General features: G+C 36.9%; 1 protein-coding gene across 1 annotated transcript in view; it reads right to left on the bottom strand.

Moving 5' to 3' along the window:
* The window catches only part of LOC146002266 (NFX1-type zinc finger-containing protein 1-like), a 61,034-nt gene extending 39,700 nt beyond the window's left edge, over nucleotides 1-21,334 (bottom strand). The window contains exons 1-4 of the mRNA XM_083139982.1: nucleotides 21,146-21,334; nucleotides 18,616-18,759; nucleotides 4,632-5,045; nucleotides 3,779-3,896 (exon numbers count right to left, since the gene is read on the bottom strand). Coding sequence (XP_082996108.1) covers nucleotides 3,779-3,896; nucleotides 4,632-5,045; nucleotides 18,616-18,759; nucleotides 21,146-21,334 — 865 coding nt within the window. The remainder of the gene's footprint in view (nucleotides 1-3,778; nucleotides 3,897-4,631; nucleotides 5,046-18,615; nucleotides 18,760-21,145) is intronic.
* Between the last annotated feature and the right edge of the window lie 3 nt (nucleotides 21,335-21,337).

Genomic DNA, 21,337 nt, shown 5'->3' with positions numbered 1-21,337 from the left:
ATTTTAAGTAAGAAGGTGCTTGTTTATTCTTGCTGATAACTTTTATGTTTTCATAGAAATTAAATGTAATTTATTTACTCAATATTTTTATAGTTTGCTCATCTTATATGTATTCTCGCCTGTAATATTGGGCCGGTTTGATGGGTTACAGGCGGCAAGCTTTGTGTGCCTTTTAGCGGCCCGCACCAATCATACAATAAAGCTATTCAAGCGAGTTCTTTGTTTGTAATACTGCAACTTTTGTGTACAACTGGCTGTTTTGTGCCTGTTTGTCGGCGCTTCTTAAACTTTATTGCCCTTTTCCTTCGCCGAATGACCCACACATTGTCAGACAACAATTACAGTATTTCAGTTCAGTTCTATCACATCTGTGCTCTGCATATGCGGATTTATTTGCAGATGATGAATGGGTATCTAAGTTGGCATATCTTTCCGATATTTTCGTACACTTGAATGAACTAAACAGAAAAATGCAAGGTAGAAACGAAAATATTCTGACTAGTATGGATAAGATTCAAGGATTTATTAATAAGTTGAACTTGTGGATACGGACAATTGAAAATGGATCGTGTGAGATGTTCCAAACTGTATGGCCCCTTGCTGACGATAACAAGGTGTTGATGGACTTAATAAAATAACATTTAGTACTCTTGCAGCAGACTTTCAAAAAATATTTTGGAGAGAGCCTTGAAGATTTTGACTGGGTTCGTGATCCATTCAGTATGAATTCGAAATATCTTCCGAAAAATTTACGCTTACAAGAGGAACTGGCAGATTTGAAAGCAGACAGAACTTTGGAATTAAAATTTTTCGAAGTGCCTTTGGATACATTTTGGTTGTCAATAAGCAGTGAATACCCGGCTATCTCCGAGATGGCAGTTAATGTGTTTACCATTTTCAACTACTTATTTGTGTGAACTGGGCTTCTCGACATTGACTGCAATTAAAACATCAAAGACAGAGAGGAGACTCAAGTCCATCGATGAAGAAATGAGGCTTGCTTTGTCAACGATTCCGCCACGAATCAGCCGTCTGTGTGAGCTAAGCAGGCTCAAGTATCGCATTGAAGGTATGAGTAGAGTTATTTACTTTAAAATTCGTATTAGAAATGTGTATTTTCTACAGTGAATTAAAGTTAATACATTTTTAATAAATGCGTAAGTCTATTCATGTTTTATAATAATAATAATAATAACAATGATGATAATAATAATAATAATTGATTACATAACGACGTAATATTTCATAATTATATTAAGATTCATATGATTTTGGGGGACAGACATTTTGGTGTGTCGTGTTGAGTCTAGGCCCGTCTCTGGTGTGCCGTGAGTAAAAAAAGGTTGCGGAACACTGCTCTACAGGGTCCGTTCTGAAAGTATCCGGACTGTCCGCAGCACGGTGCGAGAATCTGTCGAGGGTTCAGGTAAGCTGCGCCAGGTGGCAGTGGGACCTTAACCTTTAAAACAAGGCCTCGCTCAGTTGCCTGCAAGCAGTGGTTGAGGTGCAATCACTCGTGTTGTGTACACAAAAAAAACTTTGCGTCGAGAATTTGAAGTTGGTGGATTTGGTGAAAATGGAGCGCACTTTGGAACAGCACTACGCTGTGAAACTTTGTTAAATTGAAAAAAAAACTTTACGGAGACATTAACCATGCTACGGGAGGCTTACGGCGAGGAAGTGATGTCCCGCACGCACGTTTACACATGGCACAAGGCGTTCAAGGAAGGACGGGAGGTGGTTGAGAACGAACAACGCTCAGGGAGGCTGTCCACGTCAAAAACGAAGGAAAATGTGGCCCGTGTGAAAGCTCTGTTAGACAAAGTCAGGCGTTTAAGTCTCCAGATGATTGCAGAGGAAGTGGGACTCGCGAAAATGCAAGTTTTTGAAATTGTTACCCAAAACTTGAACATGCGTAAAATCTGTGCAAAAATGGTTCCGAAGATTTTGACAGACGATCAAATGCAGTGTCATGTGCGAATTGCCTGCGAAATTGTGGAACGTGTGGATGATGACGAGCGAGTGATAACCGGGGATGAAACCTGGCTATTCGAGTATGACCCCAAAAGCAAGAGACAAAGTTCAGAATGGCACACCCCTGCGTCCGCTCGTCAAAAGAAGGCCCGGATGTCAAAATCAAAGGTGAAGACAATGCTCCTTGTCTTTTTCGACGCGAAGGGGGTGGTGCACAAAGAGTTTGTACCTGCTGGGACCACCGTGAATGCAGCTTACTACAAAACAGTGCTTCCGTGTCTCCGACAGAGGGTCCAGCATGTCCGGTCTAACATCGCCGACAGGTGGGTGCTTCACCACGACAATGCGCCGCTCACACAGCGCTGTTGGTAGGTGAGTTTTTGGTCAACGTACACATGGTAAACCAGCCTCATCCCCCTTACAGCCCGGGCTTGGCACTGGCCGACTTCCTTTTGTTTCCCAAGGTCAAAAGGGTGCTCAAGGGGAAGCGTTTTGCGTCAATTGAAGAGGTTCAAGCTGCCACGACCACAGCATTGAAGAGGATGTCTCAGTCAAGGACTTCCAGGACTGCTGTGAACAGTGGAAAAGTCGCTATACTCGCTGTATTGAGGCTGAAGGCGCCTACATTGAAAAATAAATTGTTTGCAAATAAATAAGTTCGGATACTTTCAGAATGGACCCTGTATATGCAGTGAAAGTTTGTCAATGTTGTCCCCCCAAAAAACTTTATATTGGCACTTATACTGATATTGGTAAGAATAATTAGTAAGAGTATTCATGGACACTGGGACAAAAAATATAGTAAACAAAGATCAAAACCAAAAAGTGTTCTGAAGTGGGATATATATTAATTAATTATTGTGTGAAGGTGTCCACAGCAATTTTTTCTTCAGAGGGATGGATGGTGGCATGGCATTTTTCAGTTATTGTGATTTTGCAACTATTTACTAATCTTATTTGTAATTATCAGACCTTTATAGAAAAAGAAAAATCTGCAACATACTGTCAATGAAATGAAATCGCATGTGTGAAATATTTAGGCTTGCATTCATTTGCATTTTCATGAATATAGATATGTTTTAATAGATGCACAGAGAAATAGTGATAGCGAGATAGAAATACAGTCAGGAAAACAAACAACTACAAGTGAGTGTTGAGAGACAGAAAGAGGTCTGAGAGCAGAGCGCTAAATCCTGGGGGAGACAGGGGGAATTTCCTCCAATACAACAATATTGTCCTAAAAAATCCACACACCAAAAATTTCCAGAGAGAGAGGAGTTTCTCAATTGATTAATTGCTTGGTGCTTTAAGTCCACTTCATGTACAGTAAAAGTACGGCTAATTGGGACTGGACCTTCAGTTTAAAGTGGGTTCCGAACCACTATGTGCCTCCACCAGGTATCGAACCAAGGACTCCTAGGTTACAAAGGGGAGAGTTTTTGTAATAACAACTAAGATAATTAGTTTTGACTTCAAATATAGTTTAATAAGATAATACCTCCCTCCCCCCCTCTCTCTCTGTTTATTTCTTTGAAGAGACCATTAGCAGATCTACATAATTAACACCATGACAGGAAGGATGGTGAAATCTAGATGGAAAAACAAGTAAAGAAAGGTCTACAATTATTATGAAGAAAATAATAATAGCTAATTTTTTCATATTCGAAGGGGGGGGGGGGTTAAGTGACACCTTTGACCCTTCCCAGGGGTACTCATAAGAGAATTGATATTAGTTTGTGGTATCAGATAAACTCTAAGCAGTAAGAAAGAAAAAGGGAGAACATGTATCATAATAAAGACTTACCAACATCTCGTCTTTGGTAACAAAAGATTTGTACACTGTGTCCACATGCAGATTTCACTGGACTTGACACCAATTCTTTGCAAGTCCGAGTACAAGGTTCATTGCACATTAACATGCACTTGTGACAAGATAATATTCTTTCACAATTCGCAGTGCACTTATTAGAAACAGGACTTTCACAACATTTTAACTCCATGCTGTGCCCACAGTTATGAATAGTTTTAGTAACTACTTCTTCGCACATACACTCTTTGTAGCAGGCTAATGGGCACGGATGCATGCAAGGTAATGTTTTTTCGCATTTCCTCATACATGTAATTGACTCCGGACTTATGCTGCACTCTATGTCATGGAAATGCCCACAAGAACGCTCTTTTATAACTCTGTAAATGCATCTCCTGCATTCTTCAAAGCATTGTTTTAAACATTTGTGATTCTCATTGCACTCAGCGTTTAATCTTTCGCACGGTTTCGTGCATTTGTATTCCACATGATTCGGATCAGTTAAAGCATGGCATGTTTGCTCACAGCTGTGACCACAGGGCAAGCGCAGTTCACATGGGTAAGTGCAAGAAAATGTGGACGGATCTGTAGAGCATAGCATGGTAACTTCGTGCTCACAAAGAGGAATTACTTTCTCTACTTCCACAGGACACATCAACTCTTCATTTCTCTTGTAACAAGGTATTAAGTTCTTATGCCCACAGGACAGTTCCTTTTCAAGTTTAAACAAACATTTTCCACAATCTTCGGAACAAAGTTTTTCACACTTGTGTTCAAGGTCGCACAGTATGTTTTCACATGCTTTTAAACATGTGCACTCTTCATGTTGCTGATCCATAATATGACATACTCGAGAGCACGTATGTCTGCATGGTAACTCAAAGTCACAAATCTCTAAACATCCACCTTCAGGGGCATATTTGCTGAAGTCTTCTGCAGTGGCAACTGGAATCAGTGTTTCCGGATGTCTCTGACACTTTAGCTTCAAGTGAGTTCCTACGGCACCCTGTGATTCTAGAGTGTCTTTAATTTTAGGCCATATTTCACTGTTGTCTGCAAGCATGTCCAAGTTTCCCATGATGTACAGACCCTTGCGTGCTCGTGAGAGAGCGACACAAACCCTATTATCAATCTTCAAAAAGCCAATGTTCCCATTTTCGTTATTCCTCACCAAAGACAGAAGAATAATATCACTCTCCTCTCCTTGGAAGTTGTCAATGACAGTGATACAAACTTCGTCAGAAAGATGGCGTTCAGCCTGCAGCTGTAAGAAAATGGAAAATATAAATACCATACTTATCATTTAAGAAATTCTAAGAAACCAGAAATGGACTGATATGAAACTTTTTTTAAATATCAATGAAGTCTTGATACAAAATTCATCGATACCTGTAACTAGTGTTTTTTTTTTCTGAGAAGAAAGGTTTCGCCACTTAATCATGTTGATTTGTTATAGTTTGATTTGTTATCACAAGAACTGTTCAAGATATTGTGTAATGACCAGGTATCCATGTAGTTACATACACACATTTCTTAAATTATAATAAAATGTTATTAGTTATATTCTCACCTATAAAAAGGTCCCTGTATGGAGTACTGTTGCTTACCATCAGAAAAAAAAAATTGTATGTAACTGATATTCTACCAATCGGGCATAAAATTACAAATGTTCATTGAAGAACATAAATATTTAATTAACCTTAATTAATGTTTCTGAAATGGTAAATAAGTAGCAATTAGAATTTTCTTTGTTTGAAAGAATAATTAAACTTGTGATCATTTGAAGTTATGTTGAATTAATGAAAAAATAAATGTTATGACAGAGTATTGGAAAACTCATGTATGACTAAGTTTTATTAGTAATGTCTTGAAAACACTGGGTTCTTTGCATCTTGAAGCCTCAACATTTCATATTTTTTTAATACTTTACCTTGTCAATTCATTCTATACTAAGAGCTCCAGACATGAATTAATGAGGCAAGTCAGGATTTTTTCCAGAATGCTAATTTTCTTGGAGAGAAGAGGACGTGATCATAATTTGAATTTTTGTGGCTGATGTCATGCTAATCTAGGCTTTGCGACTAATATTGATCATGGGCAATGACTAATGGGTGTGGAAATAGCAGGTTTATGGGATCACAAAAAGTGCCCTTAAGTCTTATTTGGCATTACCAGCAGTCCAGAATGTTGTCAATAAGGTTTGGCTATCCATTTAAATGAAAATTCACAAAAATAATTTTGCCCTGGAATTCTAAAAGAATTCTGGGTTACACCTTGCTCTGATTTTCCTATGATCTATTCCAGCTGTACTGGTACTGCAGAAAACACACAGCAACAACATTTCCCGCTAAAAGTAAACATCTGAGCAAAATAACATTCGAGAAAAATAAGATTCATGAGTTTCTTACTACAACTATTTGTTGCTAAAATGCCATTTTATCCATTCGTCCCATATATCCACCGTTCTCAAACCCATCAAGTGTTGCATATGAACAACATAGGCCACAAACAACAAATTAATATGGCTTCAGTCAGAAAACTTCGAATTATGACCCTGTAAAACAATTTTTACATCTCTGGGGAAAATCTCTCCAACTTGCCTCATGAAATAATTTCTGGGGCTTTCTGTGGAGAATAAAGAAAGTGTTGAAGAAGGTGCCACTTTATCTGAACAGGAATGCACATGGTTTTCAATTGAGACTGAATCCCCTGTGTCTTCTCTAAATACATCTATGCTGATGTATTTAGTGTTAAAAACACTAAAAAAAAACACAAACAGCACAATAAAAAAACACTTTAGGAAGAACTCCTACAGTGTTTTTTTTATCATGCTGTTTGTGTGTTTTTTAGTGTTTTTAACAAATATGTTGCCAGCACATGATGTAAGAAGTTTTCTACTGTCGTCTTGCAAATTTACTTTACAAATCAACGATACATGTATTATTCATAATTGGGAGAAGAGAGACACGGTAGTAGATAAATACGGAGAAACTAGTACTCACTTTATCCGCAAAACTGGTTTTCCCTTTTTTGTTCTATTAATTGATTGATTGATTGATTTCGTCCATGAATCACATTGTTTGCATTTACATGCAGTGATATCGAACATGTCAATTTTTATTTACAGTATCTTAAACCTTGCAATATAATGGTACAATGAAATACAGAATATGTACACATGAAATATAGTAAAATATATATACATATAGGCTGTTATGAATACTGCAATGGAAATGTTACCAGCTTCCGTTTACAATATCATGAGCATTACGACAATACTATACTGTCAATACAGTGCATGATTACAGTGGAATATAATAAAATATCATGGAGTATAACAATGCAATACAATATATAGTCCAGGGGCATTTGTAATCCCGTGGGTTTTTGAATGAAGGGATATATATGACTACTGGTAATATGTTGCTAATGTGGTACACAATCATGTACTATCAGGTGTTTTAGCTGCAATTGGGGCAGAAGGTCTGTGTGACATCATAAATCCAAGATGGCTACCGCTTCATGCACTAACTAAGAAAATCCATCATAACTCCTTTAATAGTGGTTTTGGAAAACAAATTATACATACATGTTTTGTTCAGAATTGAAAAAGAAACAAAATTGATTCTAGAAGTCTTTTACATATCTTGCACTGTTATGGAGATATATCCAGTGAAACTATTTCGTGCCCTTTTCTGCAAGGATTCTATGCATATTTTACACTTTACTTGATATTCTTGCATATAAAGGGGGAAAAATTACTGTCTGTGATATTTTGTTGATGCTTACCATTGTGGCATATTGCCTGTGTGACATCATACATCCAAGATGGCTGCCTCTGCAGACATTAACAAACAAAAACGACCATATCTCCTTATCTCCTTTAGGAGTAATTTTGACCATTTGCAAGTTTGTTGGGTTTTTACACGAAGGGAAGACATGTGTATGGAGGGTTTTTTTCATTTGGAGGCATGCAATCATGTATTACTACAGGTGTTTTGCTGGATAATGTGTCAAGAGACCATACATGACTTCCCAAATCGAAGATGGGCACCTTGGAGGTTCTGCACATGAAATACTGTCCATAACCTGATTTAGAGTTAGTTTATCAGATTTTTCCAGAGGCATTTTCTGTTAATAAGTAACAAGGGAAACATATTAATTATTATTATCCTTTTCATTACTATTATTATAAATAATACAGTAAAAGAGTAATAACATCGCCTGTGAATTTCGCATTGTCTTTTGAAATTTAAGCAGCTCACCTGTTATCAAGATTGAGAGTGGTTGTAATCATTTGGGAAATATCATGTCATCAATACAGTCACTTTATTCAAATTCCTCGTCACTCTGATCTGAGTCTCTGTCCTGTAAGTCCTTGTTTTCACACTTTTCTTCATCTGCACTACAAAGACACAGTTCAGGACGCGCACGGACTGGTCCTGGCATATGCATGAACATTTCCTCTTTCCGCAACCAATATGTCAACTGTAATCTTCTCTGAAGTTCTAGGTAGTGTGAATATGACAAGAATGATCTTTTTGTCATCCTCATTTTGTTCTTTCTCCATTCAACTGCCTATTGGGCCGAGTAGATTTGGATGTTTCTTTTCTTCTTTTATTTCACTCCAATACTTGGAAGTAACTCATCCTGGTGAAAGGTGTGAGAGTCACTTTGGCGGCAGCATTCACATTATCTATTAATGGTATCCCAGTTTGTATTTGTACTTGCAAAGAAGGCAAAAAAGTGATTGTTGAATTCATTTGAAGGCGCAGAAGATGATATGGCTTAATCTCTTGCAAATCTTGGTTCTCCTGGATTCGATGAACAAGATGACAGAATGAAAGAATGAATTGATTTATCTTAATTCTCGTTTCTGCTACTATTGGCTAATTTCAAAGATGAAAATGAATTATAAGATGAAATAGATGAAAGGACAATCACAAACACATATGGACAGCACACAAATCAAGTCCCATGGCTCCAGATGCTAGAGGGTTGATTGATTGATTGAGTTGTGTTTTGTTTAAGTCCACTTTATGCACAATAAGGCTAATTGCGACTGGACCTACAATTTAAAGTTGGATCTGAACCGCTTTATGTGCCTCCACCGGGTAACGAACTCTGGACCTCTTGATCACAAGGCGACGACGATACCACTGTGCCATCAGGGAGGTCCTAGACGTCAGAGCAATGTTAGTCTGCAAAATGCAGTCCAGGGTGTACTTCGTGGAAGTGAGGTTGATATTTGGGTGTCTCTTACACCCCGAATATGATGACAGTCATGCACTGCACGACGAAACCGGACGATGCCTGCCAGACAACTGTCCTCATAGCTTGCAGCCACCTCAGGGGTTAGAGTTTCTCTCGCCAAACTGTGTACCGGAGACTCAGGACAGCTGGTCTCTATGTGTGTCCCGCTTGATCCAGTGCACAGAAGGGCCCGCTTGCAGTGGAGTCAGTATCATCGAAACTGAAACCTGAACGAATGGAGGAAGGTGCTCTTTCACAGATCAGTTCAGATTCAGTTTGCAAAATGATTCCCGTCGCACATTCATCTGGAGAGAACCACGATCACGATTTGATTCAAGGAATATCATTGCAAGGGATCAGTTTGGTCAAGATGGAATACTGGTATGGGAAGACATCATGCTCAATGGACGTACGGATCTGCACGTCTCTCCTGGAAGTACTCTTACTGCCCAGAGGCACAGAAACGAAGTACTCCAACAACATGTGCGACTTTTCAGAGGCGCAGTCGGCTCAGACTTCAACTTCAAGGATGAAAAGATGATAATACATGTGTTCATCGAACCAAATTGGTGGATGACTTTCTTAAAGGTGATTCAAATTCAAATTTTCTTTATTAAAGGGCGAGGTTCAGCCTGTGGCATGGACTGGCCACTAAGGTCTCCAGACATAAATCCTGTAGTATCTTAAGGAGACGAGTTATCTCGCGATCTTCCACCGAAGACATGTACAGAGCTCTGCACTCCTCTTCATGGGAAATGAAACCAGCTGGCTGTAGAACTCTTGAACCACCTTGTAAATAGCATGCTACGTTGTTGCAAGGTTGTGTACCTGTAAGGGTAACTTCACCCCATACAAGTCTCTTTTTTTCGTCAAGGAAGTATCTTCTATTTTCTTATTTTTTTGCATGTGTCTTTGCACTAAAAATACAATTGTTAATTTCATGCATTCTACTCTATTGTATACCATATAACATTTTGATTAATTTCCACTATGATTTATGCAGTTCTGTCACTTTATGAATAAAACATTTTCTCATATCTTATGTATGCTTAACTTTTGGACACTACTGTAGTTATAAACATTATAATATTTTTTGCTTCTTAATTATTAACAGAAAATTTCTCTGGAAAAATCTGATAATCGAACTCTAAATCAGGATACGGACAGTAGATCATGTGCAGAACCTCCAAGGTGGCTATCTTGGATTTGGGAAGTCATGCATGTATGGTCTCTGACACATTACCCAGCAAAACACCTGTAGTAATATATGATTGCATGCCTCCAAATGAAAGAATCCTTCATTCACCTGTCTTCCCTTCATGTAAAAACCCAACAAACTTGCAAATGGTCAAAAATTACTCCTAAAGGAGTATAGTATATAGTATAGTATAAAGTATATATTTCACACATATAATTTGATTTCAGTTACAGTAATTTACATTAATTATTATAATGGGAATGCGGGAATATAATAATTTCAAATTCAAGTGATGTTTTTTGAGGGAGCAACACTGTTATCGGGGTAATATGCCCCATGGAAAAATAACTTGCTTGTCCCTCCATGGAAAAAATCTGCACACGTCCATGATTAAGGGGGGCAATTTTTTTTAATATCTGATTTAGTATACTGACATGTTCACAGTACCACTTTTGATGTGCCCAACATAATCTTGCACTGCATGAATACAATTTGGTTTGAACAAGTGAAGATGTTTCAAACTTCCCACAGGTTACACAGTAAAGAAACTGAAGAGCTTGCTGAAATATTTATCTTCTACTAGTAAATTATAAGGTCCATGGTTTCTATAATTAGTGAAGACAATTCCACAAGCCACGGTACTTAGTATTGATGCTTTTCTGTTCATCTTGTGTCATACATCTTGAGAATGTTACAGTGTTTCCCTGGTTTTCTTGAGCTGCGTTTTTAAAAAGAAAATTCCTATAAGAAAACTCGAAGGAAAAAAATATAACTGATTTGACAGTCCCAATGCAGTTTCTTATCGCAGATATTCCGAAACTATCAGGAAATTGCACACATTTTTTCTGCAGTCCCATCTAGTAATTTTCTTCCCATCCTATTCGTCTGGAATTTACGAGAATAAAATAAGTCCGAAGAAATTTTTATGAACAAGTGGATAGAACAGGTAATCTGGTAATTTTATTGAACCATAAGAGGGCAAGGGGGGTTTGGACCCATTGAAATCCCCCCCTTAAATACACCCATGTGTACAGGTATTAGTATATTAGCTTTATTTCTTGTGTTATAATTGTGTGTCACGGTGGCACCTAAATAATTCATGGACGTTTGCTTTTACATAGTAGAGCAGGTGAAAAATGTACAAGCATGGGAGTGGCAGAACACCTAGATCCTTAAACAGCTTCCTACATGGTTCCTTTGGTCTTGCCCCCATCATGATTCGTACAACTCTATATTTTAAAGATCTGCCTACTCTTGTATGCATTACCTCAGAATATAATACCATACGTTACCAAGGATTGAAATAAGCTAAAATAAATTATTTTCATTGTCTCCAAATTTGTGGTAGCCTTTATTACTTTGACAGCATAGATTATTTTGCTCAGGTTGCCCTGCCGAATAGCAAATTTGTGATTCCCAACTCAGATTTTCATTGATCCACAGCCCTAACAATTTAACAGATTTCTCATAGTTAACCACATTGTTCTATTTTGATGGAAGGGTTACCGTGTGGTTTGCTTCTTGCGTGGTGAAAATTTACTGCTATAGTTTTATTAACATTCAGTCTTAGTTTGTTTGTTGAAAACCACTTACTGAGATCCTCTATTGTGTGACTAATGTTGGAAAGAAGTTCACTGTTTGAGCCAGTCATCACCATGCTTGTATCGTCAGCATACAAGACAGATCTTGCCGAGCTTAGGTTTATTGGTAAGTCACTTATGTATAACATGAACATAATTGGTCCCAGTACAGATCTCTGGGGAACTCCACATGTTATTTTACATTGTTCTGAGACACATGTTGTTGTGCACCTGCTTTTTTCATCTACCTGCCTGATCTCTACGACTTGGGTGCAGTTTTGTAAGTAGGAGTGAAACCAATCATTTGCTTTGCCTCTTATTCCATACTGATTTAGCTTCTTTAGTAGCTGACTATGAGGCACTAAGTCAAAAGCTTTTGTCAAATCAAGAAACAGCCCTATACATTGGTCCCTATTGTCTAACAGATCTCTCACGTATTCTAGGTATTCAAATACAGCTGATATGTTGATTTCCCTCTACAAAATCGGTGTTGAGAAGTGTTTATGATATTGTTTTTGTTCAAATATAGTGGGTTTTATCTTGGCTTCTTTCATTTTATTTGGAAATAATCCTGTTGAGTGTGACAGATTTGCTATGTGACACAGTGGTTGGGCAATGTAAGAGTTGCTCTGTTTGATAATTGTGGAAGGTATTTCATCTACACCGCAGGACCATTTACTTTTCATTTTATTGATGATAACTTTTATTTGATTGGTAGTGACTGGATGCACAAACATTGTTTTGTGACAAGAATTTACCTTTGCTTCACATATCCTGCTTTTATTGTCTTGGGAAGTTGGTAATTTTTGTGCAATTACCACATGGTATTTATTAAACATTGTTGCTACTTTTAAAGGATACTTTACAGTTTCACTGTTTTGATTTAGGGTGATGTTTTCCATTATTTTATTATTACCGTTTGTGTCCCTCTCTACTATGTGCAACATTGGTTTTGTTTTATTGTCAAGAGTTTCTAATAAGGTTCTTGTTGTGTATTTGTTTAGTTGATTTTAGCATGGTCTTGTATTAAGACTTAAAATTAGCATAGTATTTCTCAAATGCATTTGTTATCTCTCCCTCTCTATTAAGCTTGTTTAAGAACATCATTTTTTCACTTGCTTCTACAATTTCAGTTGTAACCCCCAGCTTTTTCTCCACGTGGTTCATTTTTAATTAGTCGTTTTGGGAATGCTATGTTAAAGTAGTATGTGAAAACTTTAAGAAATGTGTCGTATGCTTCATTTACAGTATTATGGTTGTACACCTCACTCCAGTTTTCTCTTTTTAACAGATACATGAAATAGTCCAAATTGTTCTTGCTGAATGTTACATCTATTCCCCTTTGTAGTTGTATTGTAGAGTGTAAAAACTTGAGCAAGATGGTCTGAAAACCCACTATCCAAAACCTGGACTGAACATGTGGAAACACATTTATTTACTAAGATTTGATCAAGAGCACTTTTGGAACTCTTTGTTATCCTTGTGGGTTCCTTTACCGTAGCTTCTAGATTGTATGTATTGAGTAATATACTTAGGTCACTATTTATATTCATCTTTAGGAAGTCTACATTTAGGTCCCCTACTACTGCTACTGCATGATTGGTCTTTTGGTATTAATTCAGGATAATATCTATATTGTTTATGAAAATATTCAGGTCACTATCTGGAGTTCTATAAACACATATCACCACAGTTTTAAATTTAGGTAATTCAATAATACAATAATACATGATTCAAAGTGTTTTTCAACATTTAGATTAGCAAATTTTTAGCATTCTCTAACCGTTGTGCCTTTTTTTTTACAATAAATGCATGAGCCTCCCCTCCCCATGTTGAGTCTAGTTGAAGCTAGATCAAAATTTGGAAAATTAATGTAATTTAATTCATCCAATGTTTCGTGAGGCAGATTATATCTGTATTTTTTAATCTTTCCAGTAAGTGGTATTCTAATATTAATTCTTTTTCTATATTCAAACCTTGAACATTTTGAAGGCAGATGTTCAGGATTGCTGATGTTCTACCACTTCCTGAGCTATCCTTCACCATACTATTAATTTTATTCCCTACTGTACCCATGGACGTCCGCAGGATTTTTTCCAGGGAGGGGCAAGCAAGGTAATTTTTTTTCCAGGGGGGAGGGGCAAAGGACACATATTTTCCTCCAAAATAGTGATGCTCTCTCAAAAAACACTATTTCAGTCTGAAATTACCATGTTTCTTCAACGAATTTATAATAATTAACATAAATTACTGTGATTGAAATGAAACTATGTGTGAAATACATAATTTTTAGGTATACATTCATTTTCCAGGGGGGTGCATGGCCGCCCCTTCCGGACGCCCATGACTGTACCTGTTCATGGATGTCCGCAGGGTTTTTTCCAGGGAGGGGAAAGGAAGGTATTTTTTTCCAGGATGGGCAAACAAGGCACATTTTTCCCAATGATAGTGTTGTTTCCTCAAAAAAAAAAATTGCTTAATTTGAATTTACCATGTTTGTGCAATAATGAACACACATTATTGTGGCTGAAATGAAATTATATGTGTGAAATATATAATTTTTGGTTGACTTTCATTTTCTAAGGAAGGGGGGGGGGCATGGACCCCCTTCCAGATGCCCATGTACCTGTTTCTTTTCCTACATTATCTACCATAAAAAACCATTCTGCAGCTTTACTGGCAAAGTTTTCTTCCTGCCCGTTGAACGGCCACTGCCACCACCCTCATTGGAACTTTTTGTACTGTTGGTTGGCATGCTTCTATTGTTCGTATTTTCCGGCTGCCGCTATGTGTGCTGTTGTTAACTGTACATGTGCGTCTGTGTCGTCTGCTATTTCCCGGCACTAACTGTTGTAGTAGGGGAATCCATGTGTGGTGTGGCTGTCCGCTATCGATGTTTAGCTCATGTGTGAAGTACACTATGGCATGTGTTTCTTTGATTTTGGTGTCTACGGGTGTGTGGGCGGTGTGATGGACTTGTACCTTTTGTGTTTTATGGGTATTGTATTTGATGTGTTTAGCAAGATCAGTAGTGGGTTGGGCATCTTTGCATCTGTTAGGTGATGTTTGACTCTTTCATTGACAGATCTGATGGAACTACCGATGTAATGTGCCTTGCACTCACACTCTGCATCACATACACCTGGGTTATCAATAGAATAAAAAAGAAAAAAGCAGTTTCGCGGATAAAGTGAGTATTAGTTTCTCCATATTTACATGTATTATATTCAACAAACCACAAGATGGAAGCATTATGTACTCAATTTGAGAATATCTATAGAAATATCAAAAAGGCAACATTATCAGCAATGTTAGTAACAAACTGATACGCTAATATGCCTATATTGAAGTGGCGTGCATTCAGGGTACACAAGGTACGCAATGCATACCCACAACACAGTCAGAAAAAATAAACATTTTTTTCATCTTCCCCCAACATGAAAATTCAACAATTATCACTCCGAAGCAGTTCCACTGCAAGAAATTTCGGTTTCCGCATGAACACGCTGCTGCCTGTCTCGTGTAGCCTGCCTGGCCTTCCTGAAGGCAGTCCCAAATGAACCCGATTGTGACTTCGGCCCTGTCCGCACCCACCCAATCCATGTTTCTGCCAGCAAACTCTGTTTATTCTGTTTGGTACCCTAGAAATTTGGAAGGCAAATCCCATTGGTTCAGATCAGGCCTGACCACATGTTTGGGTCTGCCCATGCTCACCCCCTCCCCCACCTCTTTCCCTGTTCTAAACATCGAAGGTACCAAAAATTTTGGCAGCGCTTGCAGTGTTGGCAGTAGTCAAGATATATTTTTTTTCTGGAATGTTTACCTTACTATAATTTAGCAGTCATGCGTAGATAGATCATTGTGTTGAGTTGCAATAAATATACATTTTAAAAAAAAAATTGATTGCTGATACAGGAATCAGAGAGGAAGGCAAGAATATATTGTGGTGGAAAATTATATTTAATATACGCATAAACTATCAGATATAAAATATTTATATGAGGTTAAAGTTATACTAGCAAGTTTTTATTTTATATAGAAAGGTGAGAAGGAGAATGGACTGACCGACTGAGGATTGTGTCCTGCGTGAACCCCCTTTTGGCATTGTCACTGTGTATGGGGGAAAATATGTGAACAATTTGCAGGTTACACTCAATTCTCAAAGTTGAGAATATCTATTTATCTCCTTTCGGGATCAACATTTTATTTAATTGAATTGTTGTTTTAAGACCACTTTATGCTGGACCTACAGTTTAAAGTAGGATCTGAACCACTATGTGCCTTCACCGAGTATCGAACCCAGGACCACTTGATTACAAGGCGACAACGATACCACTGCACCATCGGGGAGGCCCCATTTTATTTGAGTTCCATTGTATTTCAGCCTTTAGGTTGATGAGGATGGGTGTTGACTGTTGACCCAACAATATGAATGAATGATTAAAAAGAAAAAAAACATAAGTAAACACAATGCTTAACCCTCACATTACCAAGCAGGGTATTCTGACTACCCCAGGTTGATTTTTCCCTATAATAATTTTATCTGAAGCGCTACATACTTGTGGATTCATGGCTTTGTCCCAAAATGATTGAAATTGTATTCACACTCGTGACTGACCCAATTGTTTTGTTTTTATAGTTATTATTGAGGGGATATATTGGGTGGGTTGTGAGACTACCCCGCTTGGTATGAAATGTCTTATCTTCTTATTTGTCAAAAATGAAGGTTTTACGAAATATGTCTCACATTCATCTTCATTATTTAATTTTTCCATTGTTTTTTTTTTACCATACATCCATTGTTTAGCTCAAATAACATATATTGTTCACCACAGTGATGTCAAGATTGCAAGAGAAACGAAGATCGTAAAACAAGATTATGTTGTGTAATGTGCAAGACACCTGTTTGTAATATACACAGAGAAGAAACTGTTATTGTGAAGTGCATGTTGTGCAAAAATGTACCTGAATGAACAGTTCAAAAATGTTATTTGTTATTTTGAGGCCAAGTGCTAGTTTACTGTAATGACAGCCAAAATGTATCCATTTTTAATTTTACACGTGTCCAATATTGAATTTCTCTTGTGAATAATATAAAATTTATTGTACTTTGCATCTATGATCAGTTTAAATACTTTTAATAATTTGAAAAACTGTATTTCAGTACTAAATAAAGCTATTCATTGAAAATAACAGAATTAAAAACAAATATTACACTAAATCACAAAATTGTATTGGGGTAGTCAAAATACCCCACTTGGTAAAATAAAGGTGTCGAAAAGCTTGGCAATGGGAGGGTTACAATGGGATTTGAATGAGCCCCCACCCTTCCTCTCACCAGACATTGTGAAGTGATGTAATTGGATGTTATATTGTGCTTAACATAATTTATTTTAGCTTTTGAAGTGTTCTGGGATGTATGCTGAAGTATTTTCCACATGTGCTTAATTATCTCCCTTCTACAAAATGTTTCGTGGACTGGCAACTCCAATTCATTCGTCCACAAGAACGTGCGGTTTTCAGGAATAGCCATGGGAGGTTAACCTTTGCTTTCTTCTGTCGTGTGAAATTTGCAGTGAGTGTTTCGTTCATATTATTTGCATTGCAGGATCTCTATTGTTTGTCGGTGCAGTGAAGTGATAGAATGGGGGGGGGGGGGGGACCGAGAGTTATTGATGACATTCTGGAGAAGGGATTTTCGGCACTTACAAAAAAGTGCAAACAATCCGAAATGGAAGGTCTGTTCCTGATTTGGACTCTGAGGACTTGTTTCAGGCAGGAGTTATGAAGGATGGTAAGCAGTATAGTAGGGGAAAGAAAGTAAGAAAGAAAGAAAAAAAAGAAGAAGAAAAAGGTTGATCTTGTTCATTGGTTTCCTCTGAGAAAGGTGTTGTGAAATACTAGAGGATACTGAGATTTATCAAATTTATCACATGCTATTTAAAAGTATGAAAAATGATTGTGCCATTTCGTTCCTGTTCAATGTTCATCGTGCTGCATGAAGTAATTAATTGAAGTTGAATTGTTGAACTCCACGTAGCTACTATCAGAATATATTTGCGAATATGAAATATCATACATATATTTCACCTCGGTACATTTGGATAATGATGCAAGGATGAGAATTTTCCCATTATAAAATTGTGAAAAGAAGTAATTTTCTGAATACCACGATGTCTCAAGGTGAGGGGGGGGGTCTGGCCCCATAACCCTATTCCGTTCGCCAATGTTGCGTACCCTAGTTTAAATGTTACTGCACGCCACTGGTATATTGGCTTACACTGATTCTGTAACAATTAATCTATCCAGTGTCTAATATTTTTGCTTAAGTAGACTAAATCTGACAAACTGCAGATATCACTCATAAAGACATGGTTTCATCCAGAATTTTCAATTTGAAGGAAGTGTAAGTGTAAAATTATCAATTTAAAGTCAAAATAGGTGTGGAAAAAATTCTGTGAAGATGTTACAGGGTTTTTGGGAGCATGTTGATACATATGTCATTGGATAAACAAGACTGAGCATGAGTTAATAGTGAATTATTTTTTTAAAAAAATAGAACCATTTGCATATTTTTTATGAATCTCAGAGATATCAGGAAACCCACTGAAAGAAAAATATACCACTAAAAATCGAAAATGCTAGTTCATTAATAAAACAAAGAATAAGTCAAAAGTGTCAAACATAAACTTATTCCATAAATGTTATTAGAAAGTGTACTTCTTCCATGTAATGGACTCACAAATAGGCACGCAATCATTGGATTCACTGAATAAATAAATATTAAAACAAAGGTATCTTACCTTTTTTAGTAAGAACATTTGCCCTTTATATGCAGCTAAAATTGTAACCTGTGAAGAACTGCAACCTTGCAGCAAAAGATGTCTGCATAGAGCAATCAAAAATTCTGCTTCGTGCTTATTTTCATGTGTTGTTGAATCGTGTGTCTGAAATAAGAAGTAATAATAAGTGCCTGTAAGCAAAATATGTAGATTTAGAGGTAGTATACAATGAATGAAACTAATATAAAAAAAATTGATATGAAATAAAATTGACTTGGTTGTATATTTCTTACTGTGCTTCATGAGAAGGTATATTAAAAAAGCAGTCTCAAGAAACAATAAATTTTGACTTGCTTTCGAGTTTCATATGCGGGTACATCTATTAAAAACTATCCTTATTAATGACAATTATGATGGATGTTGAAGCTTCTGGTCAGTGGTGTTGACGTGAGTCATAACCCACCTTTTGGTCCAGTTTTCCTTAAAAAAGAATGTCAAAGGCAGGAAAAGAGGCAAAATGAGGAGAAACTACTAAAAAAAGTATATGTAACTCCCTCCTTTCGAAAATCCTGTGCAGGTCACTGATTCTGGTATTCTTCACTTCATAAATTGAAGTGAGTCTGGCCTCTCCAATTTGCCCGTTTCATAACCAAGTACAATCCCTTTACAAATTGTCACCAAGGTGGCTTCAAAACATAGATACATATTCACCCATAGAATATGTACATTTATCCAGTAGTGCAGCCAGGATTCTTTATTGAGAAGAGTGGCCTTAACACAGCCAAATGTTTGAAGCAGGATTTTTTTTTTATAAACTTAACTTTATGCTGTTATTTTTATTCTGTTTACTTTTAAACAATCAGGCTGCATACATGTGATAAAAAATATGTTAGAGAGTAGTTTAGACCTCTTTTGGTCACTAAGTATAACTGCCAAGAAAACAGAGAACGTGGGCAGTTTGTCTGTGGCCCCCAAGGCTCGGTACATTTTTCATATTTTTCTAATTTTACAGAAGACAATATGGTAATAACACTGGTGACTTGCACTCCTCAACAAACACCATATTTTGAAATTTTGTTTGTAATCTCCATGAATATGGACTGGACAGAGATATGAAAATAGAAGAAAATTTTGTACTTTTGCAACATAAAGAAATCTATTTCTCGTCCCCCACATAAACACTTCAATTGATAACCTTCTCGCTTTTACATTTTCTGAGTTTAGTCATGCAAAATCATACAATTACTCAATAGACATATAATACATAGTTAACAGGCAGTGGTGTGCGGTGCTAATTCAGGCAGGAGAACAGGTCACCTGCACTTACCTCCCCCCTCCCATATGTGTCGTAATATAATACAGTGGACCAAGTAAAATTCAACCCTTATTGAAATGAACCAAACAAATATAAGATACATACGTTACAAATTTTCAGAAGTCACATACATGAAGCACGTTAAAATTATATGACAATAACAATTTTAAAGCAAATCTATTATACAATGTAAAGAAAACATTAAAAACAAAATTGTTGATGCGGAACAAAGAAAAATTTAATAAAAACAATTTATGAGTGATCTGTGAAAAAAAAATGTTTTGTCGAAACCTGTTTTATCTCTTTATTTGTACATTAAGCTTTTTTTATATAGAGTTGAGTGTTCTTGTAATTCAAACGTCCTCAATGCAATCAATAATGCCATACAGATGGCTGAGTTTTTTCATGACATCCACTAGATTTATAGAAATTGTGACAAAAAGTGAACTGTTCCAAACTCCTTTCTCAGGAACAAACAAGGACAACAATATAATTTGCCACTGGAAGAGTATCCAGTTATTCATTTTACAGAGTTGTAGTAACTTGTTTGAAATGCCTTGTGTACGATTTTGCTTTAATTTTTAATTCAGTTAGGATAAGTGTTGGTTTGCTGTCTTTTCTGCAAAGTTCAATTAACTAAAAGCTTTCATTTTCAGCCGGTCAATCATACAACACTCGCAGGTGGATGGGAGCTGTTCCCTCGGAAGCTATTTCTCAGCGTTTAGCCAAGGTAACTTAAGACATTTAGCAGACACTTAGACTGTCGAAGATTTAAATAGCTCCAAAGTGTAATAAGTAGGAGGGAACAGCCTGTTCCCTCTGTTCCATGAAAGCACTGCCACTGTTAACAGGGATGATTCGCAGGAGGCGAAACAACAAATTTTGTGACCATGGTATCTGCAGCAAATTTAGATTTTGAGAAAATACATTTAATAGGTTGCAGGTACCTCTGGACATTGGTTGTTTTACATTTAAGCAAAATTATCAACTCATTTCAACATGGCAAGCAAAAAATCGACTTTTCCTATGTTGAGGCCACTCCAGATTCTGCTGATGTTTTCAAATTGTAGCCAGACTACATTACTGGAAATTTTGAAATAAAAACCACAAGCAATTGTATGACAATATGACGAAATTACCATAATTACAGTTCTGTATGCAAACAATTACTAACACATCACACAATTCAACAGTAAAACAACATAATTCAGTATAATGTGCAATTTTTATACTTACAGTAGTTTCTGGATAATCATGCGTTATGAAAAACACATTTTTGTCAACACCACATACATCACCAAAACACAGAAGCAAGGAATGATTTTCCAAAGGTGGGTAGATTGTGGGCACAGTAAGTTGAGCTATTTCTGGTCTCATTCGATGCTGGACCTTCAGCTGATCACAATTCATCCCATTTTTAATCATCCT

This window comes from Lepisma saccharinum, chromosome 18 (assembly GCF_977018435.1).
Source record: "Lepisma saccharinum chromosome 18, izLepSacc3.1, whole genome shotgun sequence".
NCBI lineage: Eukaryota > Metazoa > Arthropoda > Insecta > Zygentoma > Lepismatidae > Lepisma > Lepisma saccharinum.
The sequence above is the reverse complement of the archived record's forward strand: the minus strand, read 5'-3'. Positions and strand labels throughout refer to the sequence as shown.